Below are 24,436 nucleotides of genomic sequence, written 5' to 3' on the forward strand. Positions count from 1 at the left end.
CCTTTGAAGCCGTCTAGCCTCAGTTTTAAAAGTCTGACAATTTTGTACTTTGCGCCATTCAAAAGAACTCACTACAAGCTATAATTTAATGTTGGTTTTGTGTTTGTGCATTGAAAAACGTCCGAGCAATAAGCAAAACGACAGAGGGGATGCGATCTCCTATACGGACAAGATTTTTCCCGAAAAGAAAATCTTCTCAGTGGACGCTATTCTGAACACGACAAATGATCGCTTCTTAGCTGAATCAAGAGCTCAGATCGAGGTAACCTTTAGTACGAAACATCCAGCTCAGGTCAAGGTTGTCAGCGTCGTCGGGTTCAAAGATACAAATATACTACTGCTTTAAGGCTTACGAGGAAGTCAACACGGACGTCTACTACAAGGTACTTGCCGTGGTTGAAGACTACGTTCCCCAGAGACATCTATGCGTTTACCCAAGAAGGTGCAGGGCACATATGTCCAAGAAGGTGCAGCATTTCTGCAGGGAGAATGACATTCTGGTCTTGGTCCTCACCCGACGTGAATCCCCCTGGACTACGTCGTTAAGTACATGGAGGGCCAAACGAACAAGAATCCTCACCCTGAAGCCCATGATCACGGAAGAGTGGAACAACTTGTCAAAAGGACTTCACCAAGGCCGGCTGTGCTTCTGTTTCTCCCATTATTGAAACCATCATTCAGAATGGAGGGGAGGCATATTGTATAAAAAGTGTTGAAAATTGTTGAATTTCCAACTTTTGGTTCAAAAGTTTGCCATAAAATGGCACAAAATAAAAATATGTATTAGTAAAAACAGCTTTTCATATATTTCAGCTTCCCAAAACCATATAACGTACAGCTGATGTTAACGATTTTCTTAATTCATTAGTCTCGCTCCCACCTTCTCCCCATGCTCTACGAAATGCCCATGCCAAGTCACACCTAGGGTTGTAAATCAATTTGCCTCTTTTATGTGTAAGTTGTTTAGTTGTTGGCAACCTGAGCTGTCTGTTTTATTTTCTATAACCTTTATTATTATTCTTGCCGAGGGAACATCTAAGCTTACAGTGTAAACCCAAAAAGTTTGTGTTGGTCCCTATTTATTAAGTCAAGTCCAGGAACGATCTTTAGGACTGTCAGCAATTCTTCTGATTAAAAAAGGATGACATAAAGTTGAGTGACGTCATCAAGGAAATAACTCTAAAAGTTTTTAGGACTGAAATGTAGTACAGAGCTTGAAAGAACTGCAGTCTGAAATAAAGACCAACACATCACTAACCATGGTCTGTATTCTTATGAAAGGTAGAGAGTAACCTTGAAAATTTATTGCGTGTATTTGTTAAAAATGAAATTTGGACTCATAATGGAATGGAGGATCGACATCGGAGTGATTCCTGCCTATGTCCTTGTTATTAGATGCAGAGTGAGATTTGTGTTTATTTCCTTCCTTCTCACAGCTAGTTAGTTATATCTGATCAAATGAAACGTCAAGAGCATTATTCTACCTCTCCTCCGAAACATTCTTCAAATTGTCAGGGTTACCAGGTAGATTTTCACTATTTTTTTTTTTATCATGCCCAAAATACACTCAATTTTCATCACTAATTGTTTTATACAACTGTAATTTTAGGTTATTTTATGTTCCAGAAAAGTCCTCCCTGTCTCCCCTACTTTGTCTACTTCTGCAACTAACACTTGTTCTTTCAGAAAATATAACTTAGTCATGCTAAAAAATCATTAAATGTTTTAACAAAATGGGCAGTATTGATAGTATACATACTATGTGGAGAAAAGGGTTTAAATTAATACACAGGTCATTGACAAGGAAGAACTATGACGTCATTCTTTCAAGTCTTCCTTTTTGTAAGCATATTTTGTATACAAAGGAGAAGGAAGCGTTATTTACAAAGAACTCATTTGACTGGAGCCATTGCAAGTCGTTGTCTTTGACTGCATCTCGCAACCTTTCTCAGGAAAAGAGAAAGGAAAAATGCTTAGAATCAGTTAATAATTTGTAGTGTTGAGACTCGGTGAATAGATATATATTTTTTCCCTGTCTCGATCTTAGATATATAGAGCTATTTTATGCTCACCCCTTATTTATCAATTATAGAAAATATGATTTATCCAACACATTTCACTTCATGTCACGCTATTGTAGGTCCATGTTCTCCATTTTACAACTTTAATGACGTCATTAACGGTTCCTCTATAGAAACCTTAAATCTCATTTAGGAAAACCCAATCAATTCAATGTTAAATCAACTTAAAGATTTTAGAGTCTCTCAATCTAAAGTTAATAAAGCAGTCGCAATGCTTGGTGGATGACTCTTTGGTAATTTTTGAAATCAGGGCGTCCACAGAGGGTGGACTAGAGTGGATCTAGCCCAACCCCAATTAAGGAATTTTTGCTTTATTCTAAAAAATGTAATATTTGAAATTCAATTTTTGACGTTTATTCAAAAACGAATTTTAAGAAGTCGATTTTAAAATTATAAGAGCTATTAAAAAAAAAAAAAAAAAATGGAAAAAACACAATCGGTTCATAAAGAATAGTTCTCTGAACATGGGACATAAACCGATCTTATATATTTATATATTATCTGTAAGCTACGTGAATGATTCAATCAGTTTTAAATTATTATCCAGAAGTAAAGTAATAAATGACTTTCTCAATTCATGTTTGTATAGTTAATTTCATATAAATTGAATGAAAAAAAACAAAAAAAACATACAAGGGTGTGTGGAGTAAATTGTCATATTGAGGATCAAATGTCATTGAATGAATTTTATTAATAGTTTTCCTATTGGGTAATAATTATAAGTATTACAATATTTTTGAAATGTATTGTTCTGTTGTTTGAGGAAAATATCCAAGAAGAAATTTAAAAAAGAAGAGATTGATCCATAAAAAAACACACTTACATTATATTTTAATATTCAAATATAAACATTGACTAGTATTACATTTCATTACTTAATTACTGTGTATATCTAGACACCTCAAAAAAAAATAAACAAAAAATAATACAAATAAGAAAATAATTCAATGGACAACGTCCTTTGGAGAAATTATTCTATTGAGACCAATGAGCGTAGGTTCGTGCTCCGGTTGTTCGGTTGTAATTTATGTGCATATATGGACTTCTTCCTAAGTCAGGTAGAGTAAGTGTATTACTATACATATAACTGATCAGTGCAACTCTATCTGAACAATTAAAGCAAAAAAACAATAACAAAATATTTTGTTATCAGCCTCTCGATAGTTCTGCTTCTTTTCTTCTAATCATTAGTAATGAAAATCTTGTGTATAATGGTCATGTTAAAAAAGAAACCGGAAAATGTTTTAGAGGAGATCAGCTACAACCATTTATGAGAAGGGAGGAAGGAGAAAAAGAAATAAAACAGGTCATTTGCTGGAAATACTCCTCCGATGTCAATTACCAATTCTACTCTGAGTACAACAAGGTCTTACAATCATAAGCCCGCAACAAATGCACAAGTTAACTCTCCATCTTTTGAGCCTACACGAATGCTCCTTCAGGTTTTTAATGTAAATGGGTCCATGTTCACTACTCAGTAACTAAATAATAATGACCGTTAATTTGGTCGAATTTGTTACCATGGATCCAAACCAACTACCCGGACATGAACCTGTTGTTCTATCAAGATGTTGTGCCTGCAAAAAGGCCCAGGGGTAGTTGGAAGACAACTTGCCTTTCTGGCCCTTCTACTCACCAGATTCCAACCCATTGGACTTCACTGTTTGGGTGCATGTTGAGTCCAAGACATGCACCCTCCGTTACCAAAGTTTCCGTAGGCAAAGTCAGTATTTTTGTCGACCCCTAATATCTCCGAGCAATATCGGGTTCTACTCCCTAGTAAGTAATATAAGTGTAGATTTTTTTTATATACCACGAGAAAAAGGCGAAATAGAGACATATAGTAGATCTGAATTGAGACTCTTGTTAATATCAGCTGCCTGTTTTAGTATTTTTGAGGGATAACTACTATAAAAGGGAGAACTTTCTACATTTAAGATATCATTAGGAAAATAATAAATATGATTAATATTTAATTTCATAAATATTTATTGTATTATGTACATTTCAATCAATGTACACGAAAGATTGGCGATAATTGTTCTTTTAAACGGAGATGTTAACACACCCACGACCTATAAAATAATGAAAAAAAGGAGAAAAAGCACCCGCATCAACTGCTTTTGCTTTTCTAATCCGTAAACTTAATTTTTTCCTTTACATTAATCCCCTTTTTGAATATAACTAACATAGGATAAGGGTGGAAATATTTACAACTGACAAGAAGAAGACATCATATACTAGATATAATGTTTGTGTTTTGATAACGAGATGAAACTTGATTCAATTTGTAATTGATTCGTTGAGCGTTTATATTCAATTAAAAAGAGTTATAATAATTTAATATTCTTCAATTAAAGACTGAGACGTGTCTAATCCATTTGAATACTTTGAAGAACATCAGAGTCATCAGAAGATCTCAAAAAGGGGTTTTCAATGCTTAGTCAATGAAAAAGTGTTATGAACTGCCAACTTTTAGTTAGGTATTTAAACCCTTGTTGAGTTTAATTTGTTTAACTTCTTACAACAATCAACACAAACAAGATTTTAACAGATTTAGAAAATATATAATCATGTTAGATTTCTAAATAGAAAAAACCACTCCTGTTTTCTAGGACATGTTTTATACACCTCCAGTGATGATACCCAGACTAGTTAGGCGTTCTTGTGACATGGTTGACCAAAGATAAGTTTTAATATACTTTATTTATGAAATGCTCCTCTTTGCGTCAGCAAGAGACTGGAAAGGTGAGACGATTGTTGAAAACAGTCTACATTCTCTTGGTCAAATTTCCGAAGCTTAAGCAAGGTTGTAAATCAGGAAAGTTCTTCAACTCCTGTACAAACTCTCTGCAATACAAATCAGATTGCCCTCACAATCTGAAGTGACGTACTAAGTGTAAGACATTGTCTTGCCAGCACGTAATCTCGGAGACTTTGGAAATGTGTTTCCACTCAAAACATCTATCCCATCTTTTTCACTATGAAATAACTAACCCTGAATAACTAATGTTGAAGCATCAACAAGAGAATTAAAAATTATCAACTTCAGTTTTTTCAGATCCTCAGTCATTAAATACCCTATAGGTATAGTGCACAATTATGAATCTCAACCCTTTTTGTTTTAAAAGAGTCTTCTCAATTAAAATGAACAATTTTTAAGTTGTCAACATTTCACAATAATTATTGAATAATAATTTATTAGTTGTGAAGAATTGGCAACCCAAGCACAGCATTTTGGGGTTTTTATTTCTTTGTTTTCGTCGTAACAAAGTTGTGTAATACATCGTGGTGGATTGGTCTAAGAAAATTTAAAAGACTGCTCTCCTATCTATCTGGTCCTAATCAAATTTTTCAGTCGTTATACTGGTCATTATCTACCTTTTGTAGAAACTACAACAACTGAATTTACGTGCTTACTACAAACTACGTCATTTGAGTCGCTGAAGTTGTATCATAATTCGTAAAGAGTAGTTATTTTTGCGTTTGCGTATCCCTTCTTCTATATTATTAACTAGGTGGTTCCGTATCCGTGCCTAAATACCATTTTTTTACATTATGGTTCTGTACTGCAATTATCCGTACCTTACAAAATTATTTATTACGAATCAAAGATATTCTAGTAATAAATATTTAAAAAGATCTCAAATATCAAGTATAATAATAGAAAATACAATTTTACTTAATGCATTATCTTCTAATAAATAAAATTATACCTTTATAATAATAAATACTTCATAATAATATTAAACAAAATATAAATAAAATATAACATTCAAGAGATATATTATAGTGAGAAAGGAATAATAAAAAAATCATATACACAATTTACAATTTTTCAAAAGCAAGTCAAATTTTCCCCATCATAAAGACTAGATTTTCAAAATAGCAGGAGGTAAAGGAAGACCCTTAGGATTGCAAAATATCTGAGTCCACACTAAAGAGCCTCTTCACGCCTGTAGATAAGGGCAAGGGTGTATTACACATACTGAACAAACAAGTCCATCCAGGCTACCATAAACTCCCCTGAAAAGTGGGGAAAAATTCGGGGAACTAATATGAACAGAGGAAACATTTTTCCTCTTATCTTCCAAGTACTTTTGAAGTAAATATATATTGATCATTAGAATTATGATTTGTAAGGAATCCCTCCAAAAATTGCTCATTTTTCTAAACCGGGGTTAAATCTGAATAGAAAATTTGGATTCTAGTTAGATTACACAACAGCTTTTGATGATTCTTTGATTACATGTTTGATGAAAAATCCACTTCCAAAAACTCTCCCTCATTAGGCTACCTTCTTTTGGAGTTAAAACTATCTATATAATGCAATCAGGGATTTTTTTCCATAATTGTATCTGATAAGGAGTTAGATACTGACAACAGCTAATAAAAAGAACGAGAGATACGACCCAAAATTGGATTTTGAATAATCCTCCTTGAATCTTGGAGTAAAAAAGAAATACTTTTGTACCAAATAGTAAAATCCTGATCTTCCATTTATATAAAAGGTTGGACGTATAGTCAGTAGTGATGATGATCAAATGCCCCCTTCTTACAAGATCCTTGAAGGCCTCACCAAGTTCAAACTTGCTTCAACTACTAATCTAGACTTTAATCGGTGTTTTAGTATGTTTAAAAATACTAATACTGATCGAAAACAAAAATGATCAGAACAAAATCTTTCTGAAATCTTGATTTAAAAAAAAAAAAATGTAAATAGCTCAATGTTTCTTTTTTAAAATGTACTTTTGTCACTTATTTTGGCAAAAAAAACTGCTCAAATATCCTAAGTCTATTGATCAACATAAAATCACTGAGCTACAAAGTCTATAAACTTTTAAAAAAGTATCCAGTACTGACTAAATTTGGATGAAGCCCGTACTGTAAGTCTATACCATTTCTTGCAGAAGGTTCTGTACACGTATCATTTTATGGTTTCGTACTGGTACTGAAGTAAAAAGGCACAGTTGTGATTTGACTAGCCCAACTCTGATTAATGCTAAACTAAAACATACTTTTATACGTTATACCCAGAGAGAATTCTTTATGCTTAATCCAATGAATTCATAGATAATTCATTGGTTATACAGTAAGTGGTTCAGTGACTTATTTTCAATAAAATGTTGCGTACGATTTGGGGTTGAATTATGCATTGACTAATATATACATTAATTAATTTACGCTATATATTAGTCATTTAATTATGGTTGGCTAAAAAAATTTCATTCTAAAAAAGCATTCTTCTCATTTTTGGAGAAATTTGTCAAAAAAAAAAAAAAATATTTCTTCACAAATAGAGCAAAATTCCATATGGTAAAACCTAAACGTAATATACGTTAAAAAACGAACATTGGTTTAATTGGTGAATCAGCATAAAAACTATCATGACCAAAAATAAAGGACAGGAAAAAATTTCAACTTACGGGTTTTCTTCATATATACGTAAATCCCAATATTTCATTAGCATATTTGAGTCAATTATAGACTTTGTATTCAAACTGTTGGATGAGTTGCGATAGATTTTTAGCTATAGATTAAAGTTTTTATTTGATTAGTAAGACTTACTTCATATGGTCTTTCAAAATGTATCATTATTTTATTGTGACAATCAATTTTGGCTAGTTTATCTGTAGTTTAAGACTCACTCAGAGGGTTAGGAATAATAATTTGTTGTTGGAAATTGAGGATAATTCGTATAAAAATGTAATTTACGTTCAATTTTGATATATCATTCTAGCTTACTTTTGTGTTGAGCTATATAAATGATAAATGATGATAAACTCTTTATAAACATTTTTTCTCTGTGATGCTCATATCTCTGAAAATCAGTCTCGTCTGAGACTATGCTGAAAAATTTAAATTATAAAAATCAAGACAAAAAAAAATAACACTCACATCAACTCAGTCAAACATAACAACTGTGCATCCAAAATAGGTGAAACTTTACTGAGTAACTACTGTCAACAGATGCTAGATAGATGCTGTGACTTGCTATTATTTGCCAGTGCTGCCATCTTCATGTTGAGGTTGTACAATTTCAAACCAACCTTGTAGTTACAGGATGAACGTAAGAAGTATAATTGAGATGAATTTCTATGTCATCAAATATCTTCACTCCTGAAACCAAAAATTAATATGAACATATATAAATATACCGTACACACTCAAATGATTGTCTAATCCAACAGGAAACTGATTACATTAATTGTAATCAAACAAAATCATAACACAATTAAATAATAATTAACTGTTAGAATACTGCCGTTATACTCTATGACGTCATATCTGTCTGTCCTACCTGGTTAACAGTCGGTACCGTACATCCAAATGTAAATTCTTGCAACCCTCATTACATAATGGTCTATTCTTGTATTTCTGTTAACCTTGGATGTGAGCAAGGTTAATAGAAATACAAGGTTATACCATAAGCCGTATGCAAAAAATGTTTTACTTCCACCACACTTACATAAATATAATTATAATATTTTCCCTTCCCTAGTCCTAAATTAAATTAAGAAGGTTCTCCTCTTTATAGCTGTAATTCATTTTCTCCCCCAAAATCATCCAAGAAGCAAAGGTACCTTAGTCGATAGCACCAAAGTTAATAAAAATACAAGGTTGTAACATAACACGTGTACAACTGTTGTTTGGCTTCCATCACACTTTTTAACATTGACGTCATAGTGTATGAGTGGTTGCTTTAAAAAAAAAATGAAAATCTGTCTGTCTTGCCTTGCAGTCGGTGCAATACATCAAATAGAAAATTCTAGCAAGCCCGATTACATAATGGTTTAACCTTTTATTCTACTAATTTTTAATAGTATCATAATTCACACTCCCGCCTTCTCCTCGCACCCCCCTCCCCAAATCATATCCCTACTGAGAAGTACTTTATATTTATTAATTATGGACGATTAATTGTAATAAGAGAATCGGAAGTATTTTCTGGAATAGGTATCAGGAAAATAATGTTTAATTTGATATTCTGATTCATATATATTATTATTTATTACTGGCATTTAACTATTTATTACTTTTCTAAGTTATAAAAAAAAATTCAATATATTCGTCAAGATCTAAAAAAACTACTATGTGAATTCGTTATTTGAGTTCATATAATCTTATAAACATTGCAATAAAAAAAATATATGATACAAAATGGTGGAAAAGTGGGAAGAAACAAATTGAACGTAAACAAAAGAGGTTTAAACACATGCGGTTGTTGTAGATACTGTTATTTTAGGGAAATAATTTTTCTAAAGGGATTTGGGAAAGCTCATCTTTACAAAATTTGCCTTTGGTAAGTTTGCCGTGAGACTACTCGCCCCAGGAAAATTCGGTTCCGAATAAGCTCGCCTAGCATAAAAATCGTCTTTCTTTATTTTATCAATTGTAATTCCTAAAAATTTATAACAAAATGGTATTAATTAACTACTATTTAAAATATTAAAGAATCGGAATAGGTATCGTGAATTTCTACGAGAGTCGCATTGGAATGGGCATATGGACATAACTATTATTTAATTCCTCTACTTTTTTTTTAATATGACACGCTGAGCTTGAACTACAAATGTATTTTGTTGCTACATAGTTGATTATGGTCACGCAGTTCTATGATAACAACCACGTACTTAAAAATGAATAATTCAAGGAAACAACTATATATTGTAATCAGTAAACATCATCAACTCTCCCGTCAGAGATAATATGCCACGTTCGTTATTCTGGTGCTCCTAAAATGTAATTTATCGTTACAGTTTGACTCTTACAAACAAGGCACAATTGATGTTACAAAACCTCTTTATTTTTAAATAGAGAGTTGAAGAGGTTTGATGATTATAATATGATACGTTGTTAGATATAAATTATATGAACACGTATGCACTTCCTCTCAACATGCATGATAGATGTGGTATCTTAACTTAAGTAGTATAATAATCTGTCATAATAAATAAAAGATGGTCTGTCTGTCTGTCATTTGTATGTCAGATGATGGTTCAGTTTTAACAAGGAGCTCATATTCAAAAGAGAGAGAGAGAAAAAAAGAAGCACACATATAAATATCATAAATTGAATTTGACTTGGAATGATATTGTGCAAGGAGCGTGTGTAGCTAAGGCTCAACCCATCTCTAGACTTAAGTACACTCTTGCTTATGACGTCATATTAAAAAAAAAAGAAATGAGGAGTAGAGGGGGTGGGAAGAAGTATCCGGACATATTTCTTGATTTTCCAATTTAGTGATTATATCCAAGCTAAACTTTAACTTCACCTGAATGTACTCTCCATAGACAACAACCTTTCTTTTGTATACTTAATCTGCTCAGTTTAAACCATGAATCAACTGCGTTGAGAAACATAAAGTCATTGAAAAATTGTTTGATGCCAGAATGGATGTGTAGCTAATGCTTTTATTTAAAAAAGGAAAAAAAGGGAAGTACATTATATAGTATAAAAATAATTAATGTGACATTGAATGAGTTTTATCAACTAACGAATTTCTTAAGCTATTACTATTTCATTATTGAGGAGAGAACATCCGAGTATTGAGTGACTACGTGTGAGTGTAGTCATGAAACGCAGAGTTTTTTTATTTTTTGGTTGTTTTTTGACATTTGCATGTCTAATTAAAATGAGATTTATGACAAAAAAAGGATGAAGGAAAATTGGCAAATCCAGGGACCTGATAACTAATTCTTTAGGGTTAAAAATAACAATTTATCTCTTTAGGATCTGCCCGGTCCTTGTTTGATAAAAGACAAGACGTTCTTAGATTGTACCTCAACCATTTTTGACGTGTATCAGTGAATGTGTTCGTCAAAATGACGTTTGGATCCGCATGTTTCAAGCCATCTCATTGCCCAAGTTTGTCGAACCTTTGCCTTACGATAGATGATGTGTCCGTCTCTTGACGACCAATACTAGTACTCGAAGCTTGCTTAATAATTTAGTTTGGAGTGATTTCTAAGACAATGAAAAGCAGGCATTAATACAGGCAATGAATTAATGATGACGGATTACTCAATTGTTTTGATACTTTTTGTTAAATAAAAATAAATTCGGCCATTATTATGAAGCCAATAAAATAAAATTGATTAAAAAAGGAGGCTGAACGTAATATAACCTCAATTCCAAAGGGTCTATAAGCAATCCCTTGAAGACTCAGAGGAAAATTAGTCACGTAGTGCGTCTTAATAATTATAAAAGTAGTTAAAGTCGATTTATTAGTAATATTTAATCGATTTTTTTTTGTTCAGTCGAGTAGTGGTGTGAATGCGTCATCGCCAATGATGATTACTTTGAACTTGGTTGTCTATTGATTACACACGCAGTACCAACATGAGGGGGAAAGAGTCTGTAGAAAAATAATAATTCAATAATTTATACGTCTTGCATTCTTTGCTCACTACTCCGTCAGTAGTGATTGTATAACTCTTTAAGACAGAATGCCAAGATCAGGAGGAAGTTCATCCAAGTCCACGTAATCCCTCAATATGAATCAATCTTTTACATTTCATCATTATTTTACTCAATAATTGTTACAATAGGTTTCATGGAATGGACAATACATTCATGTCCAGGAATAAGTCCAGTAATACTGATAATCAATACTACCAGGATGTTGTTAAGAAAGTGGAGCGGCAGCGCTGTATACAAGAATTTGAGAATGGGAATGAAAAAAGGATGCTAAACCGCAAAACACATGGAAGGAATGAGGAGTCACATACAAAGTCAACGTGAGTCATTTATATACATTGTTTAGGCTTTTAAAAGTCGTTTTCTTATCACATCCTGTCCGAGGAATTGTTAAAAATGTGGTCCATATATGCTATACAGGGTGTCCACGATAAATGGGAACTATCTTAAAATTCACCTGCATGATAAAAATGGAATTAGGAGTGTATTTGTTAATATGAAAAAGTTACACATGATATTAAAATCTAAATTTATTCAACATGTCCTCCCTCAGCAGCCACGTTCTTCTCCATCCTGCCCCTAAAGGATTTGCATGCCCTGATGACTTCCGCAGAATCGACAGCATTCCACTCCTTCATAATGGAGCCCTTCAGGGCCGCGATGCTCTTGTAGCTGACCTGGCACACCTCCCTCTCCAACATCCCCTACCAGTAGTAATAACACGGATTGAGGTGCCGTGAGTTGGAGGGCCAGGTGTTGCGATCCCAGAAAGGTATGTCGTGGGAGTTGAAGAGGTTAGTGGCCCTCATGGCGATGTGTGCGAGCACTAAGTCTTGTTGGAATATGAACTCTCTCCCAGCTGCCGTATCCTTCATCCAGAGGATGACGAACTCCTCCATGACTTCGCAGTACCTTATCGCGTTAACCCTTTCCTTGGGATTGAAGAAGAAAGGAGGCATCACCTCACCGGTGCAGCAGATGACACCCAGGGTCATCACGGAGGCCGGGAACTTTGTGGTGAAGACTCCAGGGACCTCTTCTCTCTGCTAGGCAAGCCACCTGTCATTCTGGACGTTGTAGCTTCTGTCGAAGCGGAGAAGAAGATAATTCTTCCTCCATGGCTCTTCAGGTCATTGAGAAGACACTTTTGGTGAGCCTGATGGCCTTCATGGATGCCGTGAGGATGTGTTGTTTGGTCATTCGGTATGACCTGTATCTGAGGTCCTCCTTCACAGCCTTGGAGACCAACTGCTTACTCACTTAACGGTTCTGGGACAACCTGGACAAGGAAGTCCCCGGCAAAGCCTTGATGGACTTCTGCAGGCCTTCAAGGAAGCGGGGAGTGCGGATTCAGTCGCTTCTCATGTTGTGGGCCTTGCGGCAGAACTTCCCCTCAACCTCCCAGGCATTGAAGGCCCGGTACACCGTCTTGGTCTTGTGGTAGTTAAGAAGCCTGTAGATAGCAGAGGGCTTGTGTCCCGCGCGAGCCAATTCGAGGATGGCGTCCCTCCTTGTTTGTTCCATGATGACTATTGTTTGTTGTCAAAACAATTGGGGTGAAGTTATAGTGTATTGTTCACGCAACCTTTTATATTAGTATGATTTAACCCCGAATATCCACATTATGGATCGGGATGAAGTTTAAAGTAGTTCCACTTTATCGTGGACACCCGTATGCGTAAAAACAATTTTGAACAAAAATCAGGAAATTAAGAAAATCACAATTTGTTTCTGTGCTTGCCCAATATTTCATAGACATATTTGAGTCAATTATAGGCTTTTTATTCAAATTACTGGGATGGCTTAGGATAACCAAGAACTTTTATTTAAAAATAACATATTTCGGGTTAAGTTGACCCTTTTCAAATAAGATCCATTATCCATTCTTTTATTATGACCATCAATTTTCGCTATCTAAGTGCTATTTACTACGACTCCAAAGGGTTATGAATATGAATAATTTGTTCATACAATTAAACGATAATTCCTGAAGGAATACAAATGTAATCCACGCTCCACTTTGATAAAAAATAATCTAGCTTGTTTTTTTGTTAAATGACCACATATACCAATTCATGAAACAAATAACAGAATCTCGATATCAAAAAAAAAAATAATAATAATACATTTACAATCTTGGGTTGACTCGGACGATGATGATTTTTACAATCTGCTTAAACTGTGAGTCCATTTTGAATTACAAAAGAAAAACCAAACATCAGTCGACTTTGTATTTTATTGATAAAATAGGAAGTCGACTTATGAAGTCGGTTTGGTTGCAATCACTAAACCTCATCAAGTTTTTTGTTTCTAAAAAAAATTCGAACAAATCAAATCCCAATCTCTGAAGTGACAGAAAGATATAGATTAGATTATTGTTTCGAATTTTGATTACAACTAGTTTGGAAAAGTTGTCTTGTGGTAAGAAAATAAACTAAGCAAAATTTTTGGGGTATACCTATTTACTTAGTAAAGAGTTTTTGACTTATCCCAAAATTTGATTGAGATGTACAACTTAAATGTAAATATTGTACCCTAAACTACATATATTTTTTATTATATCATAGATATTATTCAGGGAGTTCAAAGTATACTAGCCGTCCACCCACAGGAGTAGATTTGGCCCTGGGCCTGAATGGTTTTAAAGATCTTACTCCCCTTCCTAGAGCACGTGTTCCATCATCTCTTCAGAATGATAGGCTTGAAAAGTATGACTTTATAAAAAGCTATCGAGACAGAACGGGTAAGTAGTCCTCATTATATATACTCGAATGAAAGTTGACTATTTATCATTATCAATCTAAGATGAATCTGAAAAGTGGAGCAACTTCAAATCTGAAGTAGAGGAAAGGAAGACACGAGAGGAAATGGAAAAAAAGAAAATTTTGGAAGAATCTCGATATCAACAATTGGAGAATGACAGTATATTATTACGGGAGGAAAGGACAAAGGAATTGGAGAATAAACTACCAAATGATTGGGACTATCAAGTACTTTTAACTTTTAATATATTTATATTACAAATGACTAGTGATGAAAATCGTGTTTATAATGGGCATGTGAAAAAATGAAACCGTAAATCAGCACTGTAATAATGTTTTGGAGGAGATCAGCTACAATCAGCTGTTAACAAGGGAGTTGGGGGAGAAGGAAATAAACAAGGTTATTGGCAAGAAGGTGTCGAATGTCAATCCTCTATTCCAATCACAGTCCAACAAGGACTCACAATTATAATTCCCTCAACAAATCCTCGGGGTTAATCTCCGTCTTTTATAAACACACACAAATAATCAATCAGGTTTTGAATATAATTGAATCTATTTAGGAAAGGATGTTCCACTACGTTCAGGAACTTAATAAAAATAATGACAACTGCTAGGGAAAAGAAAATTTTTTCTTTATATTTTCAATTTAAAAAAAAAAAACCGGAATGGCTAAAATATTCAGACAGTTTACATAACCCTCTATGAAAATGTATTCTGCAAGCTAAGAAGCGCATTTTGGTGCTTTGTTTTAAAGCTTTAGGTAGGAGGGTTTTTGAAAATGTGGGCTATAGTATTTTCTTTAAAAAAGGTCACTCAGGCAAATTACACAGCAGAGCTAAAAAAAAAATCATATTTTTAATTTTTTTGTGAATGCTATGGATTTTTGAAATGTTTCTCAAAACTTTAAAATTTAAAATTTAATTTTCGAAAATTTTCCAAAAAGTTTAATATTTAAAATTTAATTTTCGAAAATTTTCCAAAAAAGTTTAATATTTAAAATTTAATTTTCGAAAATTTTCCAAAAAAGTTTAATATTTAAAAAAAAAATTCCAAAAAATTATAATTTTTTGCAAACAACTGTGGATTATGATTTTTTTTTTTTAAAAAGTATATTTTTTATAAAGTGATACGGATTTTTCAAAAAAAGTCAAAAACCCAAAATATATACCTCCAGACGCCCCAAATTTATGTTGCACGTCCAAGTTATTGATAATAGTTGCTATTTAATCTACGTTAAATATCTAATTACAGATCCAACTTAAAAACCACGTGTCCCAAACGACGGATCTTGAATCTGAGAAAGAAGCAACAGCTCAAAGACTCCTTGCAGAAGAAAAAGTAATACAAGATGATGATACACTGACAGATATGAAACACAAATCCAGGATCCTGGCCCAAAACTCCTTGCAGAGCATCACGAGAGGAAATTCCAGGAAGATATCGAAAGGAATGAAGAATCTCAAGAAGATGCAATTGAGGCCTCTAAAGTGACTGCTCATGAAAATTTTGTGGATGAAGAGATGCAAAGGAATGGGATCTTAAAGGCTCAAGGATACCAAAATAGGAACAAGGAAATGATGAGTCATGTGAATCCAACGGAAAAATGCAAAATATCTGAGGGGTATGATAATAACACTTCTTCCAAATATAAAGAAGAGGAGCAGACCTTCTTGAGAGAACGGAAGAAGAATGAGAATGAAAGGATTCTAGGCTATCGTGACAACTTGGCTGCCATTGAGAAACGCCGGCAATTAGAGTCAGGCGTACTAGCGGATTTACTCCATGGACAATCGTCAAATAGTAATCCTTCTAATGTTAAAAGAAAGGATCATTCCTCCTCCTCGGCCCAAATGAATGAACTTTTACGTAATCAAATCCATGAAAGAAGACAACAAGTCAAGGAAATCAAAATGAAAAGGCAAGAAGAGGAAGAAGCTCGACTCGAGACTGAAGCTCTTTATAAAGCCTCTGAATTGGCTCAAAAAGAAAGACGAGTTAAAGAGCAGAATACTTACCGTGAGTTTCTACAGATGCAAATGGAAGAAAAGCGAAATATATCATCAAAAAGAGAGGCGGAGGATAGAGACTTTTATAAATTAAATGAAAGAGAAGAGGCTGACAATGAGAGGGATGAAAGAGGAAGGGTATCCGAAATGCTGCAAGCCCATTAAAATGTACTTGGCGATCCTGGATGGATATGATCATTTTTATTAATATTTAGATTTGAGGATCGCCAAAAAACAAATATGTATTTTGTATATCTCTAGGTAATTCTGTCTCCTACGTTTTTGCTTATGGTACATTCCCCACTTGGATATCTTTCTGCATATACATATTCGTCACCTTTTTATATTTTTATGTCATAGTGGACCTGGGCTCTGAGTGTCTACTTTCTTTCGCGTGATGCACGAATCTTGTGGCCTTTTTAGATCTACTTTCCCTTTATCCCACCTTCCTCATCCTTCTAGAGTAATCTGTTTCATTTCTAGGCTTTTGTTTTGTTTCAACAACACAACAGAGGTCATTGTGGATGGAAATATCTGATTTACGTTGTACCTCTAGTCTTTACTGTTTAAACAGGCTTTTCTTTCTATCTATGGAGTTTCTTACATTTCTTCAAGCATTACCTAAGAACATGCCTATGACTAAGGAGCAACCTTTTCAATGAGTTCTTTCGGAAAAGATTCACCATTCCGGATACATGAATCATTTATCCCTAGGTTAATAGATATACAAGTATATACCATAATACCATTTTCCGAATGATTTTCACTCCCACTAAGCTTTTTAAGTGTGACATCATAGGTTATAACTGTTACCAAGGGTAGCAGCCTATAACCTTCCTTGACTGTTACTGGTAGAGTACCACTGTTATAGTCTATGATGCCAAAATCTGTCGGTCTTGCCCAGCAGTCGGTATGGTACATCAAATCGAAAATTCCAGCAAGCCCAACTACACGATGGGATACTCTTGCATTTCAATTACCCTTACTTTGTCCTTATAGACCCTATGTCCCTTTTTCTTCTGATCTACAAATGAGATGTAATGGTAAAGTTTGAGCATAGCAGGACTGTTTGATGCAAATGTATAGCCACTAGAATGCCCTCTATCTAGTCAAAACTTGAGAGGATTGTAACGACAAAGTCGAATTTCTGTCGAATAATTCAAATTATTACTCCGTGGCATTGGTTTCTTGCTATAGAATCTTTGATTTTTTTGAGAATGGATTTATCATGATTCATAATATTATCAGTCATTATTATCCTTTAAATCCTATTGAGTTTTACTTCGAAACTAGTGCCGTGCATCTCCAGACAAGATGTTCAAAAGCCCCTATAATATAACATCTTAAGAAGGCAGGGAATATGTCATGCGAAAAAATCTCCTCGTGGCTAATAACCAGTGCCAAAAATATTTTCTACCAAATTACCGTTCACTTTTTTGTAAATAATTTATTCCATGTATTCCTCCAAATGCAATAATCCTGTTCAAAAAGGAAATTAATTCTTAATTAAGTTGTAATATGCTATATTATGAGCCTTCTATTGTATACACTTTCCTATCAACAAAAATATCTTTTTTTATCCGATATGTATAAATAATAATTATTTATAATTTTTAATAACTTGTAGTTAATTTTTTTTTCGGTGCAAACCATGACGGATAGATTAATAATTATAAAAAAAGTTTTGCGAAATAATGGAGTGTTGTTTAAATCAACTATTCATACATACAAGTATCAATTATTTATGATTGATCTATCCTCATATTTTGTAATACGAAGGAAACATGGTTAGGGAAGAAAAAGGGTATCGTTGACGCAATTTCTACAAGTTTCTACGGGCTCTACAATAAGAAATTCTTGGAATGAAATGGGATGGGATTTTTTGAGAGTGTAAAGAGGAAGTTGAGGCAAAGAATTAATGTTTATAGTAAAAAAATGGTCGCAAATTTAATTTTCAAATTATAGGGATTCGCTAGCCACACATTTTCCCCATCCTTCAGGCAATTTATGGATGCCTTACCAAAAAAATTGTTCGTCTTATGCTGAAAACCAGCGATCCATACATTTTTTGGCTTCAGCGAGAGAATCGAGCCTTAAACCATTGAGTGCATGACCCATCGATGCAAACAAGTGATAATCGGAAGGCAACTGGTATGGTGAGTTAGCTGCATGAGCAAGATGTTCCCAGTTGAACAATACAGGCGGGTGGCTATAGAGCGACGCGGTAGTGCGTTGTAATGAAGGAAAATTACCATGTATTGCCTGGCTTCATATTTTGGGCGTTTTTGGCGTATACCATGGTTCAAATCGGCCAATTGTTGTTGGTAGCCATCACAATTAACGGTTTGACGGGCTTGTAGAAAGTTCGACGTCCGTAAACTTTTTTGGTTGCCGGCCGCGCTCCTAATTTCTCATGTCAAAATCACCACTTTAGAATTTTTCATACCCCTGAAGCACTGTGCTCTACTTAGAACATGTCCATTGTAAGCTTCCACATGCATTTGATGGACTTGAGAAGCATTTTTCTTCAATTGGTAACAGAAAATCAATGATCAAGTCAAAAAATTACACTTGAACGTGATCGACAAATTTACATTTGAGCAATCCAAGCAGTTGGGTGTCTCTAGGACCACCTTCTACGCCATCAGTAAGCACAAAATCATGGAGAGGAAGACATTTTCTGTCAAAAAGGGCAACTGCACGCGGAGGAGTTAAAGGATACATCCCAGGCCAATCCCTCCAAGTCCATGAGGGCCCATGCAAGAGATATCGTTGCTTTACACCATAATGTCCAGAGAGCAATCAAAAAAGTGCCTAATGGGTTGGAGAGGTCACTTTTGACACCAGCAATGAAAAAAAACCATCTTCTCCGTTGCAAGACTTTTCAGTTCTTTTGAACTCTTTTTTGACAGTTTTAAATACTACCTTATCTGATATCTACACCTTTTGAGTGCACTCGAGCGGAAGGCCCTCAATGCCACTGTTAGCCTGCACTGGTTCTCCATGACAGTGAACTAAATATGCAGTGGTTGCTTGGCTTCCACCGCCGCCTGGAAGCCATCATTGCCGCTAAGGGCGGCTACATTAATGATAAAGAGAGCTCAGACACACATCTATTTATAGTATTAATTTTGTTGAAATTGTTTTATTGTTGATTAATAAATTATATCTTGTTGAATTTTAAAATTCAAAGGGTTCAGATTTTAATGGACCACTCGGTACATATGAGTGAGTCACACTTTGTGGTAAACTTAATTCTAAAATCTCAAGGGTAAAATATTTTCAGGGATTTCCAATATTATATTCTTAGCATCATAAAAACAATTTAATTTGAAATACAGGATTTCTGTTGATCTTACTATAAACATGCGGTGGTGCGTCCACATAAAAACAATTTTTAACAAAACTAAAGAAAATGTGCAAATCCCAATTTCTTTATTTACTTACATTACCCCCGATATGGCGTAATATATATAAAAAGGTATATATATGTATATATTTCTTTCTTTCATTGCAGCCATCAATTTAAGATACTTAAAGTGCAATTTGCGGTGCACCCCCAGGGGTAATAAGAATAATTTGTAGATACAAATTGAAGATAATTTGTCGTTGAAGAACACTCAAATTTTGAGAAAAATCATTCTAGCCTGCTTTTGTGTTGACGGGTCACACACTTACTATGCACAAAGACATTGACAAAATTGTACAAGCTACATGTCATTTGTTATTATCAATTGTCTACATCGATTTTCTTTAGTTATGGGCTATAACACGTTGTAAGAAATGTGAAAGTGATTGGTTTGATGGTGATATTTTCATTGAATAGAAATAAAATATACATATTATGTAAATCATAATTCTTCGTCCTTAAATGGATCATGTCTAATCATGCCTTGATTATATATTTTTGTTTTTCATATTTTCATATCTGAATTTTATTACCTACCTTGTCTCTGGTTCGAACTCATTAAATAGTGAGATTTTTTCGGTATATGGAATAAAAGCATTTGAAGCATTATTGCAGCCTTTTTCCAACAAAACACATATTACATATTATTTTGATTAAAAAATCCATCAGAACATCAATTTTAACCCAAAATATAAACACAAACATTATGTATAGTCCTATATAAAATAATACAATACATTTCTTACAATAATTTTTAATAACCTAAAATAGATACAAATTATAGGATAAATCTTTCAAGTATAAAATGTAATCATCAAAAACAAAGTAGGGGCAATTTTCCTAATTGGCCCATTTTTATTCAATGCCAATTTTCTGCAGGGCAGTTTTCCACTCACATAAAGCGAAATATACTTCAGGCCAAGTGATTTTAAAGCAAAATATTTTCGTGTAAAATGCCCTCAGGCAAAATATTTTATGGCAAAATTACCTAGAGCCATTTCTGCTTATATCTACATTTGTTTGATAATGACCAGGATTAGTGGAAAAGATTCCTTTTGGTCAAACTTGGTACAAGATTATAAAAAATCACGGTAAGAATCCATTAAATTTTGAGATGTCAAGGCATCACAAAACGTTAATTAAAAATGCATAATCCACCATAACTTTGGAACAAACTGAGATACACAATTCAATTTGATTTTGGACGGAAGTTTATCAGTCTACCAAGTGCCCATTCTAGTTAGATACTTTATTTGTTAGTTAGTTTTTTATTCGTCAACAGGGTTAGGGTAAAAGTTAGAGATCGATTTTGTTCAAATCTTGTACAAGAATATATATGTTCATAGGTAAAGGTCATTAAATTTTGAACAGTCCGAATAAAACAAAATGTAAAATAGTTAAAATTGAGATATATTACTCAACGATTAGAATTATTATTTATTTGTTTTTCTTTGGGGGGAGGCGTTGAATTCCAAATTAGTACCCATTACAGTACTAAAAACTAGTGTTGGGTTTCGGTTTGGAATTCCTAGAACGGTCTGAGACTGTTACTCTTTTTTTTGACCGAACTAATTCTGCCCAACATAAAAGCTCGTTCTAGACTCGTCTCATAGAAAATTTGGTCTAGATCCGTCCAAAGAAAAACTGTAGCCTAGTTTGTACCTAAAAAAATTAGTATAGACGGATTTTCATGGCTAAATTGTTTTTTTAACATGATATCATATGTATTTACAAGTACAATGAGGTCAATTAACGTTTAAACAGATATAGTTTGGATGAACTTGGATCTCGTTGTCTCTCGTGGAATACAGAATTCTGAATTTGAGCATCTATTGAGATGGATGATCAAGTTAGAAATGCCTTCCTTAAGTACTAACTCTTGGAGAACATAGAAGTCCACTGAATAATAAAATAATAAAACAAACTAATATGCAAGGAAACGGATTCTTATGTAGTACACAACTGATTTGCTTGAATAATCAAAATGAATAAATTTATACAGTATACAGTATTTGTTCTAGAGAATATCTTGTACTTTTGATATTTTTTTGAAAAAATCAATTGCAGTTCCAGATCCAGAAAAAGAAAAGAAAAATTGGTCTCTCATAATATAAGAGTCCGAAAAAAATCAGTCCATAAAGTTAGACTGAAAAAAAATTGGTCCATAAAGTGAGACTCAGAAAAAATTTGTCAACAAAGTGAAACAAATAAATGGTCTAAAACCGCGGTTTGGACCGAAATATCTGGAGAAATTGTCTTAGAAATAATTGTAGTGAAAAATGAAAAAAAAAAAAAAGTGGAAAAAATGGCAAAATTATTTTAAGCTGATAAAATATCTATATCCAATATGTGAAGATAAAAGAAAAATAAATAAACTCGACAGCAGATCGAATGGAAGAAGTGTTAACCAATTAATTATACGTTATTAATTATAATATCATTAGACATGATTTATATTGGACAAAACTCATCCATTAGGATTTACTTATCTACCTAATACACTAATGATTTGGATGATTTAAAAGTACTTTTTTTTTAAATTCCTGCTTAAGGGCTTTAATTCCTAAACAAACATGAAATGAGATTAAAATTGAACGACGATATTTTTTATATACACCTCGAAGGTATACATAGCTAGAGTTTCATAAAATATGACCTAAACGTATATAATCAATATTATTTATTGTTGAAGAGAGAAAATATTAGTATTAAGTAACCATTAGGGTGTGTGCTCATGACGGAAAGTCATCCTACATATTTGTTGTAGAGTTATAAGTAAGGGTGATGATTTTGGTAAGAATAGAAAAGCGTGCAAGGAGAAGAGAAGAAATATTGATGATCTCATTGATTAAATAATATACATCTTCTTCTATCAATCAAGAACATTATCATTCCCGTCTTTACTATTCAATATTAATATAATATTAGATGGTGATAGTCGATAGAGAACTGAATAAAATGCCTAAAATAACGTCACCTTCTGTCTGGATTTATGAAAATGGAGGCCCAGGAATTTGGAAAATACTTACCGGATGAGAAGTAGATGGCTTGTCGGATTTGTTGATATAAATATGCCTTTAGTCCCCTGTCTAGAATTACACGCCACACATTATCCTCGTCTCATATCAAGAGCATGGATATTCATCTAAAAAATCAAGTTAATGATGAATACATCAAGTCAGACTTTAACTCTGATCTCACAAAGATGCTTATTGCATGTAATATAACCTTATCCATTGCTAATCATCCTACGTTCAAAAAATTTATGGAGAAATACATGGGTAAATTCTTCTCTTCCCGAGGAACCATCATTAATTAATGGAGGATGTTGGTAATGATGTCATTTATAGAAATACCCCCATTGTAAATTGTGAAGTTAAGATAATTTTCAGCATGTTTAGAGTCATCCACACCAAATGACGAAATGGAACTCTGAATTTTGTACCATCTAACGGTAAGTATTCATTTTTTTTAAATCTAATCATAATTATGATTCTATTTTTAGCTAAAATTATCAAGAATTATGATACACAACTCATTAAATGGCAAAAACAAGTTCTTAAATGGTCACAACAACGGGAGTAGTAGTTTTTGATGGTTCGCAACTAATTTGTCTGACATTAGTTTCTTCACTTAAAGACTTGGGTATGATCATTAGGTTTTCCAATATTACAGAGTCAATAAATATTACTTTTTTATCACTTAAGGCTTAGCTATGGTTGATAAGCTCCAAGAAATGGTGTTGAAAAAAAGGCAAAAACAACTGCTTAAATGGTCACAACAACGGGGGTAGTTACATTGGGTGTAGCATTATAATTAGCAAATGTGTATATATGTTGTTATATAAGCATAAATAATGGGGGAAAAATCTTTTTTGATGCTCTTAATAAGGAGTAATATCGCCGGACATTACTACATAATTAGCTTTTGCTCTAAATCTTTACGATGTCATGTTAGAAAACTACATTAAGTCAAGAATGGTTGCCTGAATTGTCTTATCAGTTATAAAGGAGTCTTATTTTTATATCCTAGATAAGTAATTAAGGTTTAAAATTTGACTGCATGGATTAATTTTTTTTTTTTTTTTTTTAGATGAACATGAAATAAATGAAAGTGGGATTCTAAAAGCTGTTCTTACTAAGATTGGAAGAAGACATGGATTTAAATCTAATATTATTTTATTATTTTGACATTTACTTTATTATTAATAATTTATTGTTATTATTAGTTATATGATTCTAATGGTTTAATTCTGTATATTTATCTTAAATGTATGATGGTTTATTTTTTAGTATGTAGATTATAATTAATTTAAGCCCTCTATTTTAAACTTGGAACTTCAAATATATTTCGAAATACTCTTACTTTGTCGTTTTATGAGTTATTATTCTGAGAATATGCTTCACAATGAATTACAATTTCATGGAGTGCGACGTTTTCAAATCTACTGTAACGGATAAAAACCGTCTAAGTCAATTATACGTAGTATATCTTTATTAAACATTTTGCTAATAAATACTTTCGTTATACCCTCAAAAATCATAATAAAGCAGGCAACTGATAAATACTGATTTTAAACAATGATACCATATGTCTTTCTCCCCCCTGTCTCCTTGCGCGCGTTTTTCTCTACAATATTGTCAACGTTAGTTATAAGTAGTGTTATATCGCTCCATATTTAGGGCTGTCTCGGTCCAGTCATGTACATCAGATCAATGACTTATATGGTTTGGTCCTTGATGACGTCAATTAACA

General features: G+C 33.4%; 1 protein-coding gene and 1 long non-coding RNA gene across 2 annotated transcripts; both read left to right on the plus strand.

Moving 5' to 3' along the window:
* Positions 1-11,412: 11,412 nt before the first annotated feature.
* LOC121124649 (uncharacterized) lies at positions 11,413-17,964 on the plus strand. The gene is made up of 5 exons (XM_040719829.2): positions 11,413-11,565; positions 11,633-11,821; positions 14,069-14,244; positions 14,307-14,491; positions 15,518-17,964. The coding sequence occupies exons 1-5, from the start codon at positions 11,531-11,533 to the stop codon at positions 15,755-15,757; spliced, it is 825 nt and encodes a 274-aa protein (XP_040575763.1). The 5' UTR covers positions 11,413-11,530; the 3' UTR covers positions 15,758-17,964.
* A 4,605-nt stretch (positions 17,965-22,569) lies between these two features.
* Positions 22,570-24,045, plus strand: LOC139906412 (uncharacterized). The gene is made up of 3 exons (XR_011781906.1): positions 22,570-23,135; positions 23,187-23,326; positions 23,389-24,045. It is a non-coding gene; the product is annotated as an uncharacterized lncRNA (long non-coding RNA).
* Positions 24,046-24,436: the final 391 nt, after the last annotated feature.

Source organism: Lepeophtheirus salmonis, chromosome 9, assembly GCF_016086655.4.
Source record: "Lepeophtheirus salmonis chromosome 9, UVic_Lsal_1.4, whole genome shotgun sequence".
Taxonomy (NCBI): domain Eukaryota; kingdom Metazoa; phylum Arthropoda; class Copepoda; order Siphonostomatoida; family Caligidae; genus Lepeophtheirus; species Lepeophtheirus salmonis.